This window comes from Chaetodon auriga, chromosome 8, assembly GCF_051107435.1.
Source record: "Chaetodon auriga isolate fChaAug3 chromosome 8, fChaAug3.hap1, whole genome shotgun sequence".
Taxonomy (NCBI): domain Eukaryota; kingdom Metazoa; phylum Chordata; class Actinopteri; order Chaetodontiformes; family Chaetodontidae; genus Chaetodon; species Chaetodon auriga.
Window position 1 is genome coordinate 25,354,511 of NC_135081.1, and position 27,953 is coordinate 25,382,463.

The window sequence follows — 27,953 nt, forward strand, 5'->3', positions numbered from 1 at the left end:
CCGTCCGTTGTTCCGATCCTGAGCGCTCTGCAGAGACAAACCAAAGTAAGGACGAAGTTGGGAACATGGAGAAATATGCAGGCTGACGTCACTTTACAAACAAACTCACTTGATATCATGATGTGTGTGGTGATGTTGCTGCTCATGTTGGTGTGATTGTTGAAGGCCAGGCAGGAATACGGACCGCTTTGGTCCTCGCTGACCCCGAACAGCTCCAGCAGTGGACCTGTGGTGTTCACGAGCTCTCCTCTGAAAGCCCACTGAAGCTGAGCTGGAGGATTGGACTGCGCTGAGCAGAGCATGGTCAGATTGGATCCAGTTGAAAAGGAGGTCGTGTTCAGTCCATTCACTGTTAGAGCCATGCTATCTGGTCCATCTGAGGAAGAGAGAGGCAGAAGAGGAGAGGCATGCGTGAGGCGTTTTAGAGCTCTGCTAGTGGAACAGGGAAATTAATGCAAATGATGGGTAAAATGATGCCGTCCTACTCACAGACGATGGTAAAGTTTACTGAATCACTGCTGCCGTTACTGACAGGATTGAACACGTGACACCTGAACGGCCCCTGGTCATAGCGGCTCACATTGACGATAGTGAGAGTGGAGTTTCCATCAGTGAGCTCAACTCGGTCACGTTCTGTAACCTCAGAGCTGCCGTTCATCCAGAGGAAAGAGAGGGAGGATCCAGAGGAGACAGAGCACGTAATGACCGCTGAACTGTTGAACTCCATCAGGTCGGTTTGATTCACCCTCAGCGTCACATTTGAAACGGTCTCTGTGGAGGACAAGTGGATGAGATGAAGATCGAGATGGTTATCAAACTGTCAACATGCTGTACGCTATGAGGCTCTGTGGCCGGCAAGCAATGGAGGAACAGCATCCATACAGAGAAATGTATGTTGATTTTTCATCAGCTGACATGCCGTAGCCACTTTATTAGGTACACATGTACAATCGAATGCAGTCCAATACAACAGTCCTGCCATGATATCTGGGCTTAATGGCTTATTCAAAAGGTGATCAGCCATCAAGAAGACATTAAGTATTTTAGTGGAAAGTATTCCAGAAGGTTTTCCTGATGAATCATTGTGCTAGCTAAAGGAGACAAAGTGTATAAACATAAGTCAATCAACATAAGCCAATGATAGATATAGAGTCAATAACCCAATTAGGCTAATTAGATAAACCTTTAAGTTCAGACAACACTGGTTAAGCATTGCACCACGTATTAGGCATCAGATAGGATAAGATGTGATAATTAAACAGTCATCTATGATCTTTCTGACATTTAATACTGTAGAGTTACCTGTGACGGTGAAAACTGACTCAATCTTAAGTTGTCAAGTCTCACAGCAAAGTTTCAAGTCCACATTCTTGTGACGACACCTATTTGTCCAACTCAAATACAAACCTTGAACGTCAAGTCATTATTACTTGTCATTCAGCGGTGTCATTAAACTGGGATTCATTCCCGCTCTTTACATTGCTTCCCTCTACGGAACAATGTTCCCTTTGTTTGGTAAGAGAGGTGTAAGTATACAACCCTTTCATATCCGATCATGACACTATCACCTGTTACCAATGAACCTTTTATCTGTGGAATTTCCCAAACAGGTTTTTTTTTTTTTGAAGCATTCCACATCTTTCCCAGTCTTTTGTTGCTCCTGTTCCAACTTGTTTGAAACATGTTGCTGCATCAAATTCAGAATAAGCAGATATTTAGCTGATGAGGTCAAACATAAAATATATTGTCTTGTCAGATCAAATGTAAAACACAGTATATTTGTATCCATCACACATACTGATAACTCTTATAGATTTGGTTTCACATTGAAAAGACAGAGTCGTGTTGGGGCTTTCGACCCAGCAGAAACTGGATCTGTGAAACTGGGAGAACAAGAGACCAGACGAAGGTGACACGCGCAGACATCTAAAGGCCATGTGAGCTAAAGGGCAGCAAAACCAAAACACAGGCAGACTCTTACGGCACGTAGAGAGCTGCAGCGTTCCAGTTTGCTGTCAGTCGGCCCAAATGTCACGAGGCGAGAACATGAACGCCTCTCAGGCCTTTTCTGAACACTGTTTAGGGATCCTCATTTTTCAGTGCAACAGGAACCTGTTCCAGTAAAAAGGGTAGTGTAAACAGTTCATCAGCACTTTTTCTTTGCCTCTCGCCGTCCGTGAGTCTGGCTGTACTTGTTCATTTCAAAAGACATTGTCCACTTTGTCTTTTATGCCTCCATATGTTTGTTTGTTTGTTCGAATTACTTTAAATCTGATTCTTCTTTTTGCCGATCGTTAGCCTAGTTTTCTGGCTTTCTGCTGTCCACACATCTTTATCTGCTCATGACATTTACCTTGTCCTGTTTTGTTGTCTCTGTCTACACCCCTTGTTTTATTACACTTCTCTACGCGCCTCTCAAGCTAATTTCCTTGTTGACTGTACATATTATTAATTTACTTGCATGTATCACTCAGGTTTAATCAAACAAGAACAGAGTTGTTTTTAAAGTGACAGCATCAGAAGTTACATTGCTGATACACATCTTTCAGGGAGTAGCTTTATTTGGAATCAGGGGAAACTATACAACCCCCATGTGATTCATCTCAAACAGCGTATTTACCCAACAGTGCCCACAGTTTATTCAAAGCCTTCTCGAACGCACCAACCCGATTGAGAGTCAGTAATAAGGATGAATGGAACACAGGAAATGAAGAATGACTAAAGCCTCTTTGGCAGAGAGCATTCACCTGCTGAAATGTCATTGAACATGACATTCAACGCAAATGATGCTGCTAATAAACAGCGGTAACATTAATGTGCGTAGGCAGCTGTTGGTAGTATCTGGTTGGTGTTGCTTCCTGAAATATAACTCGAATCAGAGGGACGATGTTGTGATTATTTAATTTCTGCAGGAAATCCTTATTTCAGTTCTTGTTGCTGCTAACCAAACTCTGACCTTGAATGACATTTGGGCAGTTTACTGTAATTCAACGTTTAGGAGAAGCTATAGAGTTTCTAATGGATGAACTGTTGAAATCAGTTACTCTCAACCTTGAACATCAGCCATTTATTCTTACCCAGAACAGAGATGGAAGCATTGGCCTTAAGCTGGGTGCTCTGCACTATGTAGACTCCTGAGTCGGCCACCTTGACCGAGCTCAGAGTGAGAGCTCCAGTGACGAAGTTGACCGACGCCCGGCCGCTGTGACTGGGGAAGACTGCCTGCTGGTCATCCAGCCAGGTGAGGATGAGGGTCTTTCCCACTGCCCAGCTCCCACTTTTCAGAGTCGCAGAGGGAGACAGAGACAGCGTCACTGTGTCCCCGACGACGGCGGGATTGATGGAGGGCTGGACCTCCACAGCACCTGAGGCCAGAACACCTGAAGGAGAGTACAGTTTGTTATTTACTGTAATACAAATAACACAAAAGACTGCTCTCTTATATTTTTATCAATATAATGAAGCTCTCATATTCTACCTTGTATAAGAGCCAGAAATACAATCGCCAAGGTTCCTTCTCTTTTCTTCTCCATTATGAATCAATGGTCTGAGGATGTCCTCACTGTTTCTCCTGTTATATTTGCACATATGTCCAACCCCCTACCCCTAAATACCTACACCCCAGTTCTTATCTGCAGGTGTTTCTGCCTATTAGGTGGTCACTCTTGTCAAACGTACAATGTGCATTACATTTTTCGTTTACCACACTGGGTGAAGTCCTGTACATGGCCAGTGAGCAAAATGACAAATTATGACAGAAGGTATGTCAGGCAGGGCTGGGGAGAGGGGGGCTTGTGGGTGGTGGTATTTATCCAGGATTTTTTGGGGGGAGGCAGTGAACACTAACCCTTATGCTGGTTTGTGTCCTGTCTGGATGAGAGTTAATTTTGGTGATTTTTTTTTTTTTTTTTACTTTCTACACCTACACTTGAAAGTTTCGATGTACTAATGTAACAAACTCTCTCTCTCTCTCTCTGTCTCTGTCTCTCTTTGTGTAGGTGTGTGTGTCAAAGACAAAGATTTCATATCAACTCCACTCTGCGTGTTTTCAGCAGCTTTACACTCATATGGAAAACACCTGCACCTGCTCTGCTCTGTGTACTCAGTCTACAGAATCTCGCCAGTAGACACAACAAGATATTATGTTATATTACATAAATGACCATTATCACACTTCATCACGTCATCAGTGCACCATCTGTGTCAGACATGCTGTCTTTTATAGCATTACATATTTCAAATTACATTAAATACATCAGACCTTTCACAATAGCACTCAGTAAACATCTGTGGAATGACTTGAGCTGAGGTGGTGCAAAGTTCAGTGAGTGAGCACACCTGTGTTTTATACCTGACACACAGGAAGTGAGACTGATGACTAAACTGTGTTATGAAGGTGAGCGGGAGTACCACCACCATGAGCGGGCAGGAATTTTAGACTGAAAATTCAGCTAATTATTGAATTGAGTGGTTTGTCATCAGACCCTGTTGTACATATACAGTATATTAGTATTTATTCTTACAGGGTATATGTATACTAATTAGAGAAAACTTTTGGTTTAAAAAAGTTTTTTAAAGGTGCCTGATGGAATTTTCTTGTTAACAAACAAAATTATGTTTATATTCAGTGTTTCTCACCAAAACACACTGTGTGTATCCTTTAGATCGCACTTTTCTTTTCATTTTTCAAGTATTTTAAATCCAGCATTGTTTTCATCCATGTTTACTAGCTTGCAGTCTTCTTCTTCCCTGCCTTTGCCGGCACACTGCGGCACATTTTGACTTGCTGCCGTCACCTATTGATCGGTGGAATAACATGACACCATTGGTAGGACTGGAACCTCCACAGGGAGGCTTTAGATAAATAAGGTACAGTTAAAAATACAAAAATACAATACATGTTATTTAAGTAAAAGTACCTAAGTATTGGAATTAAAATATACTTAAAGTACGTAAATGAAAGTACTCATTATCATCATAATTTCAGAATAATGTCTGTTATTAATGGCTTATAATTAGTGACGCATTATCTATAAACATCACTTTAATGTTGATGCTAAAGGTAGGGCTAATACAACTGCATTATATGCTGCAGACTATTTTAATCTATTAAATAACATCACAATTTATTAGTTGATTTCTAATCATCTGAATCTGAAATGTGTAAAAAGCTGAAATGTACTGGAGTAGAAGTGTAAGGTGGCATAAAATGTACCAACACCACTGCTGAAAAATAAAGTCTGATGTGGTCAAAACCACCTGAGGAAAATCTCCACACATCCAAATGAGTTTGAATACTGCCTCCACGGCATTCAAAAGGTGTGGTACTGTCCTCACATAAGTGTGTGAGGCACTCCTTTCTCCAACAGCCTGTAAAGGGAGAACAGCTTGTGAGCAGAACAAGCCCCAGTGTCTGCTGCTCATCTATATCAGCCAGTATCAGCTGGTAGGTCAGGTCAGATGTCTGAGGTGTATAACAAGACGAACACAGTGTTGTCTTCATCTCACTGTATGGCCTAATAAAACATTTCATAGCTCAGATGTTGTCTGTTTTGAATACATGTCATATGCAAAATTCTGTTGCAAATTTGGATGCAAACATGTTTTGTGAGGTTTCATAAATATTAAAAAAGGTGCACTAGAGACCTGACATATGGGAACAACGACATATTGGACTGCTTTTAAAGCTGAATGCTCTCACTCATGTCTAGTGTCCGGCTCGGGATAAACTCTATGAAGGGCATCAGGCTGGCAGCTGCTGATGCCCTCATGTCCTGGTCCTTGTAATCCAACACCCTGACCAGAGGAACCACATTTCCCAATAAAAGAGCAGAATCATCGTGCAGTGCTTGGCCGTGAGCCTGACGATATGCACCTGTTCAATGAGGGCGTGAGTTTGTCCTGCCAACGCCTTGTCATTGTCATTGTTAAAATGTAAAATTACTTTGCCAGAGACGAGTGTGATTGCATAGGTGCATGAAACAGAATAAACCTTTGCTAATGCATTAATGCCTTCGGGTCAAATGATGATGACGATGATAATGATTGCGGTCAGTTTTTATGGTTTATTGATTATAATACAGGTTATCATGTTGGTTTGCTGGTGGCTTGATGTTGCCCAATCACCTTGAGTCCTGCGTCTTTATCTGAACTGTATCATTGTGTCATCACTGTAGTATCGCATTGTATCAACTAAACTAAACTAAACTAGATTCAAGGAAACGAAACTGCAGGCAACACTTTTCTGAGGGTGAAACACGATGACACATGCACCGCAGTAAAAAACAAAGCTCTATAAGGACGTTGATCTGGTTCACTTCTCATGTAACTGAGAGCACAGCGCCCCCCTTTGGAAAGCAAAGACACCAAAAATAAATACAACAGTGACATTTAACACATTAGTATCAATGAGGTTTCAACAGGACTACATTAGTAAAAACATTCTCTTACAGTCCATTTTACATCTTGACACCACTGGAAATGAGGATGGAAACCTCAACAGCATTTTGAGGTAATAAAAAAAAAGGTGGATGTGCATTTGCAGCAAGTATTGTCCAGAGGTACTTGTACTTAACTTGAGTACTTTCATTTTCCGCTACTTTATATTTCTATGTTTCAGAGGTAAATATTGTTACTGGTTACTTTTTAGATTCAGATTAATGATACAAAATATTGTCAATAAATAAATTATGATATATTATTATGGGTTAAAACTTTATTGATCCTGGGGGGAAACTCACAAGCTGCCCAGCAAACTAATTCCAGTGAGCTAAACCTTTACCGGCTGCAACATTAAAATGTTATTTACATTAATGCATCAATAATTAGAATCCAATAATAAGATACACATTACTCTGAAATGTAAAATTTGTTTTTTTACTTAATATTTTGACGCTCATACTTTTGTACTTTTACTGTATTTCTACACGGTGGTCCACTGCTCTCTAAGTTTGTACCATCACCATACTGCACATTTCCAGTTTATAATAAAAACAGTTTCCAATGTTTCACCTGAAAATAACTCTATTTTAGTGAAGGAACAAAAACCTTGAATAAATAACCTTTGAATATTTCTGTAGTTTTGCTTCCCCATTCCATCTAAACCTCATTGCTAAAATTATATGAAACAGGTGAGATAACATAGAGAAGAAAGACAAAAGAACGAAAAGGACGGATAGTATTGTTGCGTCACTTAAGGTAACTCTCAAAGCAGAACCCAGCGGAGGCCTCTGTCTCCCTCGTCTGTTTGCTCTGTGTCATTCTCTTATCTGAGGTGAGAGAGACATGTGACGAGCACTGTGTGACGAACTGCACGTGTTTTAAAAACACATCAGTCTCTCTGAGGCAGTTATTTTCAACTTCACAAAACCCTCTTTTCAGCATGCGAGTGAATCAGTAACACGGCTGGGTCAGAGGTCAGCTGCAAGTCAAACAATGTCTCATGATGCGAAATCCTCATCTGTGAGGGAGAAGGAGGAATTACCAGCCGTTTGGACGTAACATACAGTGGACTGCGCGTTTTTCAGCAGGATGTGGTGACGGCCGGTTGCAGAAACAATGTGTCGTAACGGGGTGCTTTTGCAGAACAATAAGCAGGTTCAAAACAGAAAAAAGGTCATCGCGAACAGTCAATATAAAGGTAGGCTGAGCTGTGGTGACTGGGAGGAATGACAGACAGCAGTAGGTGAGGCAGAGAGAGCTGGCTGATTTACTGCAGGACAGCCAGGTGGTGTATGGCTCAGGGGATTCTGACAAAGCACAGGAGTCAAAGCACTAGTCAAGAGTGTCAAGCAAAGATCACAAAAACTAATCCAAAGAGAGACAGGACAAAGCACCGCAGGGGACAACTGGCAATCTGGACTGAAGAGCTGGGGTTTAAATACTGTGCAGGTGATTAGTGATGAGCCTCAGGTGTGCAGGCGGGTTGGTCGGAGGAGGGGCAGGTGACCACGCCCAGCTCAGCTCAGACAAAGACAAAGACACACAGGACACATAAGGGAAGGGATACAGAGGAAAGACAGGGAGACAGACAGGAAGATACTGCCAAACCCTGACACAGCGAGATGAAACTTCATTTTTAACATCTTCTGTGTATCAGCCACATGTGTTTCAGTGTGTTATGAGAAAAAATATGTAGGACATACAGCCGTGTATGCTAACAGGCACTGTTTTGCATTTTTGTTTTATTATCTCTTGTCATTATCTTGAGTCGCTTGTTTTTTGGGTTTTATATGGAATACAACACAGAAAGTAGTGATGACAACTATAGCTGCAGTTCTTGTACAGGTGCAGCTCAAAAAATTTGAATATCGTGAAAAAGTTCAATTTTTTTTGATGATTATGACTTAGAGCTGATGAAAACCCAAAATCCAGTGTCTCAAAAAATTAGAATATTACATAAGATCAATAAAAAAGGATTTATTTATTTATTTATTTTTTAAAGTATGTTCATTTCTTTGCTCTCAATACTTGGTTGGGGCTCCTTATGTATGAATTGCTGCATCAATGTGGGTGTGGCATGGAGGCGATCAGGTGTGGAGGCGCAATGGAAGCCCAGGCTGCTTCGATAGCAGCCTTCAGCTTGTCTGCATCGTTGGCTCTGGTGTCTCTTGTCTTCCTCTTGAAAACACCTCGTAGATTCTCTGTTGGGTTCAGGTCAGGCGAGTTTGCTGACCAATCAAGAACAGTAGTACCGTGGTCACTGAACCAGCTTTTGGTACTTTTTGCAGTGTGGGCAGGAAGCAAATCCTGCTGGAAAATGAAATCAGCATCTCCATAAAGCTTGTCAGCAGAAGGAAGCATGAAGCGCTCCTTGTGGAGGGAGTCAATGACAGGACGTCTGTCAAGTCAGCAGTCTTCCATGATCGTGTAGCCCACTGAACCACTGAGAGACCGTTTAAAGGCTCAGGAAACCTTTGCAGGTGTTTTGAGTTAATCAGCTGATTAGAATGTGACACCATGAGGTCCCAATAGGCAGGGAGTCAAAGTGAAGTGAAGCCTTCTGCTGCTGCTGCAGATTCTCCTGCAGGGTCACTTTCTGTCCATCTTTGTACCAGATCACATGGTTCATCAGGTGTGACGGTGATGAAGCATCATGGCAGACCAGATCCAGTGGCTGGCTGATAGATGGGAGAGTGTTTGGTGGATTGATTTGCACAGACACTCGATCTGCAACAAATTACACCAGACAGAGAAGATTTCATGAAGAAGAAGAGCATACATCAGAGAAGACACGTCGAAATCATAATGCACTCTGCATCTTGTGCATATAATAACAGATTCAGCAAATTTTGACGGTTTTGAAAGTTTGGAGGGAGGATCAGCCTTTGGTGGAAGCTGCTAACAGCTCATAGACATCTGAAACAGGAGACTCCTGTTTCTGGATTGAGCACATTGCACTGTAACTCCACTGCAGGGTCCAGTACATCGGGCGTCCAGATCAGTGCGCTCCCAGTGACTGTGCGGCCCTTGAAGGACCAGGTGTACCTGCAGTTTGGGAAAAAGAGGACGAACAGGTGAACGTTGTCCTGAAACCAGCCGTCACCTGACCGGTCCAGGAAATCTGCTCCCAGGCCTCTGTACCTGGTACACCTGAGGGAGAGGAGGAGTCCCATGTCTGTGTCAGATGATGTATGTCAGCTTTTGTTGGAAACGATCCCTTCACTTCAACATTCGCCATCAGTGCCAAGAGCAAAACACAGCACAGCCTCCTTTTCTTACACTGACTATGAGTTAGAGGATGAAAGTTATCTTATAAACCTACTACTAAAACATCTTGTTTAACAAGATGTTAAACTGACAGCTGGAATGACAACAACTGGAATTTATTTGATGACGAAATCAATGCAATCTATAACAAAAGGAAACTTTCCTAAACTGTGAAGGTAAATATTTAACAATATGATAATAATAATACAATAATCATTAAAATGTTTTGTTTCTTTTTGTGACTTTTGCAAGCAGTTTTATTTTGTATTTTTTTTTAATGCTCTCAATGGATTACTTCATTCATGAATGGATTGGGTAATTCAGCAAAACAGTGAGATGATGCTTTGAAATTGCACAACCGTTCTGCACAGTTTGTCAGAGCATTGCTTTAAACACTAGATGGCGCTGTTTCCTGGCAATTTGTCATTACTTGTAGTTCCCTCCTGGTTTGAAATAAGGTGTGCAGCACATGGCCTGAACTGTTTTATTACAGCAGCCTCTCAGCCCGTCTGCCTCAGGCCTGCTGATATAATAAAACATCTTTTCAGCGTTTCCTATTTCTTCCAACTGAGTCTGACTTTCGTGAGCCTCGGGGACGTGACGTCTGTGAGCTACAGCATGACGTAGACCTAAGGAAGAGTCCTTTTATGACTATCAAAAATGATCCGTTTTTATGGCATTATAAGTTAATTATCACTCGATGACTCATCGTTTTCCTGTCACACACGGAGAACAGTCAGTAAATGCTGCCTGTGTTCAAACAGGTGGCGCTTTTCTGATGATCCGCTTTAGAGAGTGAAAACTTGAATCTGCATCCGGGAGAAAATATAAAGTCTTCCTTTAACTTTGATTAATACACTCAAGAGCACAAAGGAAAAATACATTTTCTGGCTTTCGTCCATTCACACCCTCCCCGTGCTTTAGTGTTATTTGCAGACTGTGTTGCTGTGAGGCTATCGGGTTGTCAAAGAAACATATTTAGTCATAGTGAACTTTGAATTTATTGATCTAAATCAAAGGCAGTGTCCATCCTGGGAATGGATTTATGTTTGCATGCTATTTAATTACCCATCTCTTGCTGTTGTAGAAGATAGATCCATATCATGCTCTGAACTTCCTCCTTCATTTGTGGTTCTTTATTGGCCTGAATAAACAACCCGCACCCACATCTTATTCCGTACATGATCGCTGTTCTTATGCTCCATTAAACTTTGTAAATACAAAAACAGACACAATCTAGACGTTGTAGAATCAGACTCTGTGCACAACAGAAAGAGAGACCACTGTGATGTGCGCGGATAATGTCTGCAAATGCACAAAATGTCACTAAAGTGGTTGTAAATTCATGAAAAAAAAAAGTTTATTCATCTGAATGATCAGTCAAATTAGCACAAATGCAGTATTTCCAACCTGAGAGTTACATTCACTGCATCCTTTCTTTAGTCAGACATTAGTCACACATTCACTTTGGTGTGACAGTTAAAGAAAAAGCCACGTTCAGGCTGAACGGTTCAACAAAAAACAAAAGTGAATGGAGGTCAATGGTAAAACAAATCATCAGACAGCACAATTCAGTATTAAACAAGAGTCTCTTGAAATACAATGAATTATTCGTTAATTTAGCCCTGAGAGCTTGTTTCAAACTGTGTTGAGCTATTTATGCTGTAAATGTGGGATTAGCAAATTAATAGATTACACTATATTTAGGTATTATAATCGATATACATGGTTTAATTTAAAATTTTATGGGCAAATCCAGGGGTTCACCCCAAATATGGGAGTAATGACTGGATTTTGTGGACAGTTCAGTGAATTTTGAAGAGGTAAAATAAAAAAACTGACCAAAATCCATGAAATCTATCCCTGAATTTTCACCTTAACTGAAAGATCAAAGTCTCCTACAGTATAAATTACGGGATGGTTTTCATGATCAACTGTGCTTTTAAATCCATTTAAAATGTCCTAATATATTATAATCCATTCATTTATCCATTGATTATCCTGTTAAAATCGCATCAAAAATTATTTTATCACCATTAATGGGTAAATTAATGGAACAATACAACAGAATAATAGTGGAATAATTGAATTTTAAGGTAAAAAATTCAGGGATTCAGTTTTCTTAAAACAGTACTTCCCCTCCAGTATGGATACTTCCTCTCCATGCAGGTGAAATCAGCTGTGGGAAGAACTCACTGGGACTTTGATCTTTACTAATGGTTAACTGATGGAGGAGGGGAAATCTGGCCGAACACCCACATTCATTAGCTCGGGTTGGGAGTCTTCATGCTCTTCATCTCATTTGCTCTGAACCAACCAGTTGTTTGAAAAAGAGGCAATAAGTAAGAGAGAATTTGTCGTCTAATTCAACAACATGTTCTGTTTACATGAGCCTGGTTCCTGACCCATGTCATCGGCCTTTATTCAGAGTGGATTATTCTAGTGCTGCTCAACAGTCTGACAAAGGAGAACAGCATTGATCTAAGTTAATGTGGAGCCTGGCTGTAGACAAATGTGTTTGCCTTCACTCTTTAAATAAACCTTTACAAAACATAAAGACACTTATCGCTTCCCGTTATTTCATGCATTGGCTGTTTAAAGTGACATCAAATCCAATCTATCTGTTCTGCATCTGTCTACGTAAAACAGCCGTAATCTATATTTTTACAATAACAATATATCAAATGTCTACGTGGAAACAATGTGAAAGGAGTCGCTCATATTGTGACAAAACTGAGGATTAAAATACAGATGATTGTTTTCTTCATGAAAAAAACAACTTAACACTGATTGTGTCCTCACACGCCATTACTACCTCTATACTGACATGAAACACAACTACTCTATCATTCATAAACAAAACAGTTCTCAAATGAAACCCTTCATAATAAAAAACGTCAGTGCAAACATTCATCTAATGCCTCAGGATCATTACAGTATACACAATTGCACAATAGACGAATGTCATCACAGAGTTAGGTTTCGTATAGGTGTGACACACAGGTGTGGTTTGTGGCATCGTTTACTGGCACTGCTGCACATATTTAAATTACCTTCCTGCTGCCACTGAGAAAGCATCTTATCATGCTGTAAGACTGCTGTAACTCTGGCAAACATTTACTGGAAACATTTACTGAATTACTCTGAATCACTTTGAGGAAAAAGATGGACATATATCTTATAGGCCACAGTTTCCACATCCCTGTTGGTGCTGTACCTTTAAAAATCCATCAAATACCTACTGGACATCTCATGGAGGGTCCTTTAACTTCTATCAACTATTGATCCTCCAGTGGTTAAAGTGCAACTGGAGAGAAATCCCTTGTTTTTGCTTATTTTTACATGCGGGCATTTTGTATTTCTGTGCCTGCAGACCTCACATTATGGAATCAAGGTGAAAAGATGTGAACCTCTGTTGATCTTTCCACTGTTCCTTTGGACTAACCGACTGCAAGATCATAATGGCTCTCTATTATAATGACAAACTGCACAAGCTCTGTCAATGTCAAGGACTATCCATGTCTTGAAAACACTACTAAACGGTCAATACAATATAACTAAACAACTGCTATTTTTCATTTTATAATACGCAAAATATATACAAAATGAATCCACAACTGACAAACTGCAAGCTGGAATCTCAGCTGAAGTGACACAGCGGACATGTGGAGTGCCGTGTCAAACAAACAAGCGGGTCGCATAAAGAGAAAATTTACACTCAGACATGCAAACTTCTCATTGACTGTACAAAAAAGGGACAAAGAAAGATGTTAGGAAACCTATTCTATGCAGCTTATAAAGGACATGTTGTTCCTTCTAACCTCAGCCATGGCAATAACTGTCATGAACCGGTTGATTATTAACCGCTGCGAAAGTGCTCTGACTAAGTAAACTCAGTTCTAAATTAGTTCTCTGTAAAATCTCTGAGAGGGAAGTGCAGGTTTGTCTATCCACATGTCAGCTGACCAGATGATCCATCACGTCCAATGTGGTCAGTACTTGCGAACTTGAGCGTAATTTTGGGCGTCATTAGCTTCAGGCTCAGCAGCTGACCTCATTCGCTCCATGTGGGCATCATAGGTGGGAGGTGAGGACGGTGCAGGCGGACCGTTGTTCACTCTGACCTGAGCGTATTCTGTTGAGTTATCCTGTGGCTCCATCTGAACTGTCCCACCATTATTTCTCTGGGAAATCCTGAAGTCTGCATAGTTTAGCTCCTAAAAATGAAAAAGGGAGGGGAACAATATAAGATAACTGCTCAGGGAAACTAATCATCTCCGTTCGAAATTCTACAAAATCTAATTAATCTTGTGGGTTCGGGCACATATAGGCTCACTTTCACTCCATTATGTCAACTGAATATCTTCTTCCTGGTTCAAAGTCTGATCAGGAGCACTGTGGTAAACAAAAGCCCTGTGATGGGGGGAGGAAGCCTCTCTCAACCTCCATAAAACCAAACAAACCTCCTCACAGACTGGCCTCTAACAGTGCTGTACATAAAGTTTTGTCACGTTGTATTTGTGTGCAATAAAATCATTTATGATAAGAACAACCTCGTATGTGGATTATTAATGATTTATCAATTAATGATGCACAACAAACATGTACGCACAATAATACTGCGACATGCATGCATTCTCCAATAACCTGGTTTCTGAGGTGTGTGTAAACTGAGGGCTGTTACCTGACTTCCTGAGAATGCTGTGTTATTCTGGCCTTCAGCTCCTTTGAAACAAGAAAAAACAAATAATTCTTGGAAGAATTCAATCAAGGGAAAAACCACGTACACACGAACTTGTAATGCACTCACCTGTATTTTTCGTCCGTTTTCTGTTGAGGTAATGAGACAGGTACCATCAGATTTCTGGTGTATGTTCAGTAACCAGGTAAGCAGAGTTTTTTCTCAAAGAGAGCTTTAGCACAATCATACTGTGTGTCCAAATAATTTACAAATAACCACACTCAAAGCAGTTCCCCATTAGCCCTGCAGTACACTGCATGTATCGGCCCGTTCCATTCAATTCTCCTCTATTGTCTCCATTGTTTTCAGCTTAGCTTCCCAGCCACCATCTCTTCTGCCTGTGTCCGACCACGACTTAATCTGAACTTCTAACTTCATCTGCCAGGTCTCACGTCGTGCTTTTGGGTCCAAATACTCCTGAATAATGCAGAGCTGTCACATGTATCATGATTGTGATGAGAAAAATGGCTCCCTGGTTAAATCTTGAAGCTATGTTCCACTTACTTCCTGATATAAATGCAGTACCCTCCGCCAGCAGCAGCTGCTGCACAGACGACCAAACACGCTATCACGATTCCAACGATGCAACCAGTCGAACAGCTTGGTGTTCTGTTTGGGATGGCTTAGATAAAACACGAGAGGAGAACATGATTTTCACAGCATTTTCTAAACAGGATCTCACTGTTTTTGTGGATAATCATTCAGTTTCTCCCTTTCCTGTTTCCTGTAGCCTGCTCCTCATCTCTGCTGGCATAACAAATCCAAATCTGACCATAATTCTGGGTGAGGTTTTAACATGAACAATACCTCTAATTCTACTGCATTTTTTTTTTTTTTTTTATAAAACTGTCCATCATGAAACCAACAATATTATCCTGCAGAGCTGCAATGCTAAATGTTGCTCTTTAAAAGGCAGTAAGTGGAGTTTTGCATTTCAAGCCTTTGTTGTCTCATTATCTTAAAACAAATCTGCTGCATTCAGTTGGTGGAATGAATCTGGAATAAAAATCTTGAGGCAGCCTGCTAGTCTTCAGATTATCAGAGGTATAATCCTGTGAGTTAATCCCAATATCCAATAGCAGCCTAACAAAATGTGTAAAAACCTCCATATTGGTACCTGTTACAGACAGTCCATGCACCGCTGATGGTGCTCTCCCAGTTACGTTATTCATGGCTTGGCAGGTGTAGTTGCCGCTGTCAGAAAGTTCAGCGTTGTCTTTCGTGAACACAGAAGAGTTGTGAATCTCTGCCCCGTTCAGTGTCCAGGTGAATTGAGCAGATGGTGTGGACTCAGCAGAGCAGGTTAACGTTAAGGTCTGGCCGACGTTTATCTCACTTTGACCTGTGATTTGAAGGTTTTCGGGTCCATCTGAAACACAGACAGTTGTCAAGTTTTTACAGCGGCACTGACAAACAATAGTTGACATAAAAATCTAAATCACTGTTATTTCTGGCACACCTGACGTTGAACAGTAAATGTAGACTGTACACTTTGTTACCTACAGTTAACAACCATGGTGTAATGGGCTGCTTCACTGCTGACAGGGTTAATGATATTACAGGAATATTGTCCGCTGTCTGTTCTCTTCAGAGGCTGAAACGACAGCACTCTGTTGTTGTCCTGAAGTGTGATGTTGTCGGTCGGGATCAGATCTGATCCGTCCTTCATCCACGTTCTGTTCAAGAAGGAGCCGGCAGCCTCACAGCTTAAGATGGTCGAGTTCCCCTCAATCAGCAGGTTTACTGATGGTGAGACAGAAGCTCCTGATACTCTCTCTGTTGGGCAAGAGATCATCGTGTTGTGTGAAACACATGAAAAAGTAAAATAACTATTCAGTTAATAGATATAGTTTCTTATTATATGTGTATCTAAAATGTATTCTAACATTTATAGTTTTAACAACCAACTCCTCAGCCAGCTGCAAAAGTAAATAAAATAAATAAAAACAGAATATAACCATTTACAATCATGTGTTCACAAAGTGGTGAACCTCGCTTCACCCTCGCTGTGAACGACTGAGCTTTTCCAGGATGCCTCTTTCATACCCAATCATGATACTCTCACCTGTTACCAAGGTCATTCTTTAGTTTTATTTCATAAGGTGCACTGATTTGAGAACAGACTTTGCCAATACAGTTCTAACTTACCCAGAACGAACACGACTGAAGGCTGAGATGTTTCACGTCTCAGAGTTTTCTGGCTGAAGGCCTGACAGCTGTAGTTACCGCTATGATTCATCTGAATGTTCGTCAGCCTGAGCTCTGATCCAGTATCAGGCAGCTGGTCTCCATTCAGAAACCAGTAAAACAGGGCAGCAGGTCTGGAGACAGCTGAGCACATCAGGCTGATGTTTGATCCTTCCTCAAAGTATTCTTGTGACGGAGATTTTGTCAACTTAATATTTTCTGGCCCATCTACAGTGTGCAGCACACGGAGAGTAAAAACAAGCATAGAGTGATGTGAGCAGCTTGAAGGAAATGCTACATGACTTATTACACCTGAGTACTCAGTGTACTGCACGCTGCCACTCACAGCTGATGGAGAGGTTTACTGGACCGCTGCTGCCGTTACTGACGGGATTGAACACGCGACACCTGAACGGTCCCTGGTCATAGCGGCTCACATTGACTACAGTGAGAGTGGAGTTTCCATCAGTGAGCTTAACTCGGTCACTTTGTGTCACCTCAGAGCTGCCGTTCAGCCAGAGGAAAGAGAGGGAGGGTCCAGAGGAGGAGCAGGACAGACGGGCAGTACTGTTGAACTCCACCAAGTCTGTGCTGTCTGAAGTTACCATGACACCAGCAACACGCACTGTGGGTGAAAATCATGTCACAATTTACTAAACCTTTCTGACATACGCTCAATCGAAAACTGTACAAGACAATATATTTAATGTTTGACCTCATCAGAAAAATAAATATCTGCTTATTCTGAATCTGATGCAGCAACACGTTTCACAGACTGAAAGATGTGAAACGCTCCAAAAACACCTGTTTGGAACGTTCCACAGGTAAACAGGTTCATTGGTAACAGGTGAGAGTATCATGATCGGGTGTGAAAGAGGCATCCTGGAGAGGCTCAGTCATTCACAGCGAGGATGGAGCGAGGTTCACCACGTCTCATAAATCGAATTTTCAGAAGTCATTAGTCATGTCGCCTGCAGTCATGAAGATAGCTCAGCTGTCATGACCAAAGATGGCGGGGGCGGGGTCAGGAGCAGACATTCAAACTCAGTGTGCTGTGATCATATCTGACGTCACCTCTCGAGTCACCTGTAAGAACGTACCCACGCACGAACGTGTCTGAGAGATCATTCCCATCACCCTTTGGGGTAAACAGGTGGACATCAAAGATCGGAGAGTCAAAGCCAAGAGCCCGAAGAACCTGCAGCACTATGACATTTCTGCCAAGAGTTAACTCCTCTTACACATCTATCATGAGTTCAAAGACGATGATGACACATAATGATTTAACTCGACCGCCTGTTATCACCTGTGATGACAGCTAAGCTAATTCCATCTGCTGATGAACACCGTGAGATGCAACTGAAAACTCTGGAAAATGCAAATATAAGTGCACTATGAGTTAAGATTAATAGTTCAGAGTGTATTTATAGACGTTTCTTTGAATTACCCTGAAAACAAGGTCTTTCCTTTTCGTTTGTATGTTTTGAATCTTTTTATTTTTGTCTCTTTTTTGAATCCACTGAGCACCAAAATACAATCATTCAAACCACATTCATTTATTTCTCAAATACTATGGATGGTTTCCATTCAGCATTGAAAGGGATGCAACCTGTGAAACATCTGCTCACCATATACATCCAGTCTTATGTTCCCATTCGTCTGTGCTTCTCCACTTGGTGTAATGCTGACTCTGTATTCTCCACTATCATCAAGAGACAGATTCCTGAGCTGCAAAGATCCAGTGGAGGGGAAGTAGGTGATCCTGTCTTCATACTCTGCCCCAGTTATGTTTCTAACATTGGAAGTGATTATATTTCTATCACCAAAGGCCCAGGCCACTGAAAAAAATGGTTTTTCTGGTGGAGCCAGCGTTGTGGTGAACATCACCGTCCCTCCCACAGCTGCATTCAGAGGACCGTCTGGCAACACAGCAGCTCCTTTGGTTAAACCTGGAGGAGACAGTCACAGGTCTGAGAAGAGCTCTAATAAGCTGAGTACAAAACGGACCAGTAGGACAACATCTTTCATCACAATCCAAACCAAAAGCTCGACAGACTCGTGACTTATTTCACAGCCTGAGTGCTTGACACCTTCCTTCATTCACTGCAGTGAATGTGTATTTACTGAACAGCTCTAAAGTTAACTCATAAGCATTTGAAACAGATGAAAGTTTTGGCCAGCAGCTTTTAGATCACATTATGCAAATCAGTCCCAAGAAGAGACCCCGATCAAAAAATGTCAGTCCATCAAAACAAACAGGCCACACAGTAAAAGGCAGCTCATCTACGGAGATACTGATACTATTATTAATAAAGCGACATTATATCGCATTTCAATCACATAAATAAAAACAGACATATATTTATATGTATACATCAATATTTCCTAAACCACACGCAACTTTAAACAACTTTTTGGTTTCAGTCAGTTCAGTTTTTGTGGTTCGTTACTCGTATTAGTTTCACGTAGAGTCGAGAAACAAAAGCATTGATTGCAGAGGTGAAGATCAGCTTTCCTCCTTGACTCCGAGCTAAACTCCTTTCCAACAAATTTTCATGAAAGCAGCTAAGTTTTAAGGTTCAGAAAAATGCGTTTTAAACAATGGCAGCAGTGGACTGATGTCTTACCTGTAAAAGCCACAGAGACAACACAAAGCACAGCTAACACCTCCATTTATGTGTCTTTGTGAGATTTAAAAGAGCTCAGTGAAGGTCAGCCATCAAACCTTGATTGTTCTAATAAATGAAGGCCTCCGGCAGCTCCTTCAGTATCACTCAGTAAACACAGAGTTACCTGCGAGCAGTTATAAGCTGCCTGCATAATGAGGCAAACCCACTAAGTGAGCAGACGTGCCTTAAAGCCGTAACACGTCGCCCTCTTGTGGTGGAAACCTGTTTGTGTTGGTATGTCGATGTATAATGAAAAGACCTAAATCCCGCAGGCACAACACAGGGTGTATTTGAGAAGGATATTTAACTTTTACTGAGGTAGCTCGAGACACATGCAAAAGATTTTCTGACTAATTTAGACATAAAGCCTGCGACCATGTTTATGGACCTGCAATATTCATGCAGCAAAACAATGTCCATACAGTGTGAACTTTGTTGTTGATCTCTCAGTTGGTCCATAGTTACATATTGTAAAAGTGTAACATGCTACATGTAAAATGCTCACCAATACAGTGCTAACATGCTGATGTTTACCAGGTTTAATGTTTAACATGTTCGCCATCTTAGTTCAGTTATTAACATGCTAACACATAATAATAAGCACTCCATACTGAGGCTGATGGAAATGTAGAAACCAAAGGTTGGACAAATAGAAATGCTGACCTAAAGATGGTGACGAGTTACATTAAAGTGCAATTCATCCAGAGGAGAACCTGAAGGTCTGGATCAACTTTCAATCTTTAAATTGTCATGTGTGTGTACAAATCAGGATTTGTACAGAGTTCTTTAGCAATTCATCCAGTAGATCAGGACATATTTTACAGGAGAAGTGAAAAGTTTGACCTGACCTCAAACAGTTGTTGAGATGTTGCATTGCCATTCATGCTACAAGCATGACAGCATAACTGAAAATCCAAATGACAGTGACACCAGGCATCGTATGTCACACATCACTTGCAGTACAGGAGATGGTTAAGTAACCACGTCAGCTGTGAGCAATGATTGCAGCGCCATCAGACACCTGAGGGAATCAAAGACTGAGTGAGTGAACAGGAAATATCAGGTTTCATGTTGTCACCTCAGTTCACTCTTAACAAACAGAAATCCTTCCCAGTGCTTACAATCTTTAATTATCTTTTTAAAAGCTGCTCTGTGCCTACATTATTAGCGGTCAACAAGGCGGACCATGTAGATCATGAGGCGGACCTTTCAGAGGTACGATGACGGGAAAATCCCCATTGCACAGCACTTCCTCATACTGGCTTCATATACTGAAATGCATGAATTATTCTGAAATTACCAAAGCAGAGTGTGATTCCTCGTTCCTCTTGTCATACCCGATGATACCGCAGGTGAAATGGAAACAGCTGTGATACACTTCATCATCCTGGGAGTCATCTCAGGTGAGCTCTCACCACTTGATACAGCAGATAAAAGCAAATACTTATTCACTTATTTCTCAGAATGTGATCATCCATTATTGATGCTTCACAGCGTCAGATTACACCCCCTGCCCATGCCGCTGTGGGAGACAAAATGTTACTGTAAATGAGTCGTTCAGTTTAAATATAACATGGTATGAGCCTCTGACTGGTGCTAGTTTCAGTGCACAGACGCCTTCGTTCAGTCCACGGGTGCAGTGGATGGAGAAGTTCCTGTCATACCGACATCCCTGACCCTTGTTAGTGGAAATTAGCAAATGGAACCACTAAACAAAAATATGTAAACTGCACTGCAGAACTGAAAAGGCCGTTTAAAACCGAACGTGAAACCTTTAGTGTAACTCTGGACAATTTTGTTTAAAGAATCACGAAGGAAGTATTTTCCTAACTCAGGCGAGTATTTTCTTCACATGGTAAATGTTCTGGCCGCAACTTGAGCACTACTATTTGAGGAGTATAAAAACGTGTCAGAATGTACGGTAAGCTGATCAGAAGTACACGCATGAGCCAGAATCATTGAGATTTAAGGACATCATCACAGCAGCTCGTTTTGCGTTGTCTTCATTAGAGCTCCTCTCAGACCTGTGACTGTCTCCTCCAGGTTTAACCAAAGGAGCTGCTGTGTTGCCAGACGGTCCTCTGAATGCAGCTGTGGGAGGGACGGTGATGTTCACCACAACGCTGCCTCCACCAGAAAAACCATTTTTTTCAGTGGCCTGGTTCTTTGGTGATAGAAATATAATCACTTCCAATGATGAAAACACAACTGCACCAGAGTATGAAGACAGGATCACCTACTTCCCCTCTACTGGATCTCTGCAGCTCAGGAATCTGTCTCTTGATGACAGTGGAGAATACACAGTCAGCATTATACCAAGTGGAGAAGCAGTGAAGAATGGGAACATAAGACTGGACGTATATGGTGAGCAGATGTTTCACATGTTGCATCCCTTTCAATCATAACAAATGGACATTACATACTGTTAATTCACAGTCTCTGTGATGGGAAACAAAACAATGAAGTACAACTCTCCATCATTATTCATAAAGCTAATCACTACGATCAAGTAAATCCACATTATTTGTACCAGCTGATGAAAATTCACAACATCGTAGCATGACCAGCCACAGCGTTGTGGCCTGTGAGGTCTATCTAGATATAAAAGTTAATGAGTATCTAAGTAGAAGCACCTGTACATCACTGCAGCAAGGCGAGAGGTTTAAGCACTGGAGGTGAGCAGCAATGGGATTTTCAGGGGATGTTAAAGGATAAGTTCACCATTTGTCAAGTCAATCTTAAAACAACAGTCAGGTGCCGATATGAACTCTGAAACAGGGGCATGGGCTCAGGAACACTTTGTAAAACTGTTATCTGTGAACAGTTTGTTTGGAAATGATTATATTCTGTTTTTATTTACATTTTACACAGCACCCCACCTTTCTGGAATCAGGGTTGTATAAGAATACTTATATATATATTCTTATACTTATTATAAGAAACTATATCTATTAATTCAATAGTTATTTTACTTTTTCATGTGTTTCACACAACACGATGATCTCTTGCCCAACAGAGAGAGTATCAGGAGCTTCTGTCTCACCATCAGTAAACCTGCTGATTGAGGGGAACTCGGCCATCTTAAGCTGTGAGGCTGCCGGCTCCTTCTTGAACAGAGCGTGGATGAAGGACGGCTCAGATCTGATCCCGACCGACAACATCACACTTCAGGACAACAACAGAGTGCTGTCGTTTCAGCCTCTGAAGAGAACAGACAGCGGACAATATTCCTGTTATATCAGCAACCCTGTCAGCAGTGAAGCAGCCCATTACACCATGGTTGTTAACTGTAGGTAACAAAGTGTACAGTCTACATTTACTGTTCAACGTCAGGTGTGCCAGAAATAACAGTGATTTAGATTTTTATGTCAACTATTGTTTGTCAGTGCCGCTGTAAAAACTTGACAACTGTCTGTGTTTCAGATGGACCCGAAAACCTTCAAATCACAGGTCAAAGTGAGATAAACGTCGGCCAGACCTTAACGTTAACCTGCTCTGCTGAGTCCACACCATCTGCTCAATTCACCTGGACACTGAACGGGGCAGAGATTCACAACTCTTCTGTGTTCACGAAAGACAACGCTGAACTTTCCGACAGCGGCAACTACACCTGCCAAGCCATGAATAACGTAACTGGGAGAGCACCATCAGCGGTGCATGGACTGTCTGTAACAGGTACCAATGTGGAGGTTATTACACATTTTGTTAGGCTGCTATTGGATATTGAGATTAACTCACAGGATTATACCTCTGATAATCTGAAGACTAGCAGGCTGCCTCAAGAAATCATGTTCTTACCCCCGTTTTTATTTAAGCCATCTCAGACAAAACACTAAGCTGTTCGGCTGGTTGCATCGCTGGAATCGTGATCGCAGGTTTGGTCGTCTGTGGAGCAGCTGCTGGTGGAGGGTACGGCATTTATAAAAGAAAGTAAGTGGAGAGACATAACCACAAAGCCATTTTTATTTATTGTTTAGACCCAGTCACAATTATGATAAATGTGACAGCTCAGCAAGACCAGGTTTGAGCCCAAGTTCAGCTTTAGTGAGGCTAATGTCAATATCAGACCAGGACCAAAACGCAGGCAGGAACGTAAACACAGTTGTTGTGTCGCCTAATTATCGCACTAACTTCTCAGTCAACTGTCTTCTATTAAAGTTTAACCAGACACACAGGTTACTGTTCTTCTGGTTCCATGACCACATTTGAACAATGCTTCATTTCTAACGTTTAGAATCAAGAACAAAGCTTCATCACATTCTGCTAATGAAGGTTAGTATTTGTCTGATCTTACTTCATTCTGCACTCACATCATCATGGATGTAATAACATGGACGGACTGAAGAAAAAGTGTACACACGAATAACTGAAGCTAACTAAAAACCTTTTTTTTTTTTTTTTTGTCTGTTGCCTAGAACATGTGTATGAGACCACGTCACCGGTGTATGGGAATGTATAAACTCAATGGTCTTTGCATTTTAAGGTGAGTTTTGAACTGTGACTTAGCGAAAAGAGACAGAATCACCAAGAGGTTTTTTTGTTTTTGTTTTTTTTTTTCCTGACCACTCTTAATCATAACAATGAACGAAATGTTTGTTTTTTTGCCCATTTTTGGCAAAAAAAAAAGAAAGAAAGAAAGGAAATAACATCACTAGTAAAAAGAAGAGACGTGTGTGTGTGTGTGTGTGTGTGTGTGTGTGTGTGTGTGTGTGTGTGCCATGTATTCCTTACGTTGTGGGGACATAAATCTGTTTAAACGGTCACACTGTGGGGACTCACCTTCCTTGTGGGGACAAAATGCAGGTCCCCATAATGTGAATCATTAAATTTTAGGGTGAAGACTGGGGTTCAGGTCAGGGGAAGGCAAGCAGCGGTTTGGTTATGGTTATTGTAAATCTCCAGGAAATGAATGTAAGTCAATGTGATGTCCCCATAAATTATGTGACAGTAAGAGGATTACTAATGTTGACTTCAAGCAGCATTGATTGACTTTTTTTGGCCACCTGGAGGCTGAAGAGCTCGACGAAAGGACGTAGCAGCTGTGGCATCATTTCACTTTATTCATTTTTATATTTAATGTCATAGCAAACAATTTCCTATTTGCTCATCCACCAGAGAGCAACAGTAGCATCTCTCCTGTAACTCTGTTCACCTGTTGAATGCATTTCTAATGGCACTCTCCTTTTAGCAGGTAGCCGCTAGCATTGGAGATGTATCAGAACCACAGCCAGAAAGAGGATTTATGAGAGAAACGCCTTCAAACGCAAAGCTCAAACAGAACAGAAAGCTCCACAGAGCTGCAGAGCTGGATGATAATAACCTGAGGTTTAACTGTTAAAATGTTATAAGTACATTAGCTTGTATTGCACCGAAACAATTAAGCTTATTGCAGTGCTTTTATTGAACAGTGGTGAATATGTCTGCATTTAACTCTGGTGTATGATAACTGAAGCCATGAAATGTTTTCTCTGTCCTCTGGTTCTAACAACCACTGAATGTGTAACAGTTTTTTGGATAGTTAAACACTGGCAACTGTGAAAAAGAGGTTTGAAGTGTAAAGTACTTTAATAAAGCTGTATATACACTAATCATCAGTCCTTCTTATACATGTGGCCCCATGGCAGCTGCAATTTTATGACTCTTGTCCAACTTTATGCTGAAAAAAAAAAAAAAAATCTAAATGCTGTGTTTCAGTGCCTGAGTGATGTGATGAATCCTTTGACTCTGCAGAGAACTGTCACGCCTACAGCTGCAGTATGCTGCCCTCCTGTGGTGTGTAACGGTAGTTGTTCTGGCAGTCTGGACTGTGGATAAAAGATATCAAGCAAAGCGGTATTGATGTGATTTACTGGGCAGGATATCTTCCTGGATATTATACTCTCCCTGAGGCTAGAACAGGCAATTAGCATCAGTTCAAGACACAATCAGATCTTTTAAGCTCGAGTGAAATTGCATCTTTAATATTTAACATTTACAGGAGTGCAAATAGCAGAAAGAACGTCTGTATTATTTAACAGTGAGTGTTTAGCTTTGGTTGTTGGCTGCCATGACATGTTGTGCACACATTCATGTGTCCCTCAGGATGAACTTTGATAACTTTGACCTTTCATCAGGTGCTAATTATCAAATGTTTGCATACTAAAATGTTAAACCAAGCTGGCGACCACAATGATTATTCCTCTTGCACCTGTGTAATAATGCTAGCACACAGTTTTGATTCCAACATGTCTTATCTGTTTTATTCTTATTACTGTTTTTCTTTTGTTTTTAACTGTCTGATTTTATTTTCCTCAGTGCAGCTCTGAAATGTTTCTGTCCTGGCACAACCATGTCAACCATGTTGTAACTCTGTTTGGAAAAGTGCACCATAAATAAAGTTTATATTATTGTTATCACAAATTTGATCATATGAACATTGTTGCTGCATGTTAGCATGCTGATGTTAGCGTTTAGCTCAATGCACTGCTATACTTAAATGCAGCAGACCTGCTTGAACGGACTCTGATTTTGTTCCTAAAACTTCTGACGCGATCAAATTTGTGCACAAACAAGGAGCCACAATAACAAAAGTCTTAACAGAGATAATACTAGAGGCAATAACTGAGCATGTCAAGCCTGTGGACGTCTTAATGACATGTTGCAGTTCATCATCACAGACTGTGAAATGTTGGTTAACTACATTCATACTTCAGCAGGTGTTTGCTATAAAGTCAAACCGTCACAACATCTATAAAACTGGCTTGGAGCTTCAGTGGTACATAACTTTATACAGTGCAGTGGAACAAGGCTATCATCCAGGAGCTGATTCAAGGAACTGCTGAGCTGGAGGTGCAGGGTAAGATTTATTGATCTGACACTGTATTTAATGTTAGAGAAGAATTGGGAAGAATGCCTGGAAATGTCTGTTTTAAGAATTCTTTTTTATTAAATACACTGTCACAGTGCTTGGATATGCTGTCAACACACCTTTTATTACCTTTTTATTCATTTTATGTGCAAAGCCAAAGTGTCAATACCTGCCCTGCAAAAACTTAATAGAAGGTAAAACGTCTGTGAACCTTCATGTCCACCAGAGGGTGAATGAAGTACGACCAGACTCTGTGTCTGCAGAGAGTTTCAGCTTTTAGGACAGCGACAAAGTGTTGTCTGTCAGCACAGGAGAGTTTCTTTGAAAGGCCAAAAAATGACTTGTTGACTTGATCATTGTCCCATACACATCAATGTGCACTTTATGGATTTTGGTTTCCTGGTTTTCATTAGGTCAAAGGAGACAGCAGCATATTTTTGATAGATCTTTATTTACAAAGGCATGCTGGGTAATCTCCCTTCATATCTGTGTAATCTCCTCTAGATGGCTGCTCCACCAGGTAACTGGGCTTTGCTCAGAACTTGGAAGAGCAACTTTCTCCCAGTCAACAATAACTTTATGATTTTGTCTCCCTGTGAAAGTTCAAAGTCCTAACAGAAACCTGTCTGACTCAAAAACTGTTGTCATGGTGCGGTATCTTGGCCAGGTCTCCCTCAAAAACGAAGATTGTGCCAGTCCTCTTTCTCTCTCTGTGTGTCTGTGTTAATGCTCCGATTACAGGAGTGGGATCAGGTGAGCAGGTGTCGGGCAGCCAGCCGCTAATCATCTCCAATTTTCTCTGGTTTAATCACCAGGTCTAATCTCCAGCACGCTGCCCAATCACAGCCTCAGCTACACGGCCAGCCTTGCTCCAGCCTGGTGAATCTCTCAGTTTGATTAAGCTCTTGATAATCGTTGTTTCTCTGTGGCTGCAGCCTCCCCACTCCAACTCCTGCCTCTGATCCACTGCTGAACTACCTGGAACCATCTTTGGATCCACACTCTGACCCCCCCCTCGCTCAGTCTTCCCTCACCAGTTCATCTGCCTTCCCTGGCTCACTCACTGGCTCACGGCTCAGCCTCTCCTCTCCCTGGAAAAAGCGACTCTGTTGCCCACTAATTATCATTTTGAATGGAATAAATTGCTCATTGCGTCTGCCTCAGCTTCTGTAATCTTTGGTTTGCACAGTCAGAATCCCGTCCTATGTATTCTTAAACACAAATGTTATTTGATGATATGCTTTAAACAGCTTGCAGTGGTCTTCTATATAATGTTGCCAGAAAACTCACAGTAGATTTTTAATGGTTTGCTGTTATATTGCTCTGACCATGCTTCTTTTTTCTATCCCTACCTTTTCAGCAGTGTTTTTATTTTCCAATGCTGACTATGTTAATGCAGTACTTCAGATTATTTCACATAAAATGAATTGATTTGACTCTCTGAACACATCAGTCAAGTCCACAGAGAAATCCCAGCTATGAACAGCAGCACATTTAGGTCACAGTTCAACAGTCAGTTCAAAGTTTTTACCATCCAAACCACAACTTTGTATCATGGAGCGCTTTTATGAAGTATTTGATGAATACCTTAACTGAAACTTTTATTTCATTTGTCCCTGAAATGCATCTCCGCTCTGATATTTTCAATCCACAAATATTTTATGTAAAATTGTGTCCTCGCTCAGAGGTTACAGCCGGCGAGAGTTCGGCTCACTGATGGAGGCTCCATTCTCTCTATAATTAATGTGACACTCTACGACCAGGGGCCATTCATGTGTCATGTGTTCAGTAATTTCAGTAA

At 41.2% G+C, this 27,953-nt stretch overlaps 2 protein-coding genes across 2 annotated transcripts; one reads left to right on the plus strand and one right to left on the minus strand.

Moving 5' to 3' along the window:
• Nucleotides 1-3,036: 3,036 nt before the first annotated feature.
• On the minus strand, nucleotides 3,037-18,598 carry LOC143324732 (cell adhesion molecule CEACAM5-like; the record flags this gene model as incomplete). The annotated part of the gene is made up of 11 exons (XM_076737447.1): nucleotides 3,037-3,380; nucleotides 5,702-5,796; nucleotides 13,708-13,925; nucleotides 14,393-14,433; nucleotides 14,519-14,538; nucleotides 14,954-15,071; nucleotides 15,567-15,818; nucleotides 15,953-16,225; nucleotides 16,598-16,864; nucleotides 16,983-17,261; nucleotides 18,265-18,598. Coding segments are annotated over 11 exons (2,241 nt in total), but the record flags the coding sequence as incomplete, so codon positions are not given.
• Nucleotides 18,599-21,219: 2,621 nt separating this feature from the next.
• On the plus strand, nucleotides 21,220-23,239 carry LOC143324733 (cell adhesion molecule CEACAM6-like). Its single transcript, XM_076737449.1, has 5 exons — nucleotides 21,220-21,226; nucleotides 21,349-21,669; nucleotides 22,322-22,594; nucleotides 22,729-22,980; nucleotides 23,121-23,239. The coding sequence occupies exons 1-5, from the start codon at nucleotides 21,220-21,222 to the stop codon at nucleotides 23,237-23,239; spliced, it is 972 nt and encodes a 323-aa protein (XP_076593564.1).
• The last annotated feature ends 4,714 nt before the right edge of the window (nucleotides 23,240-27,953 follow it).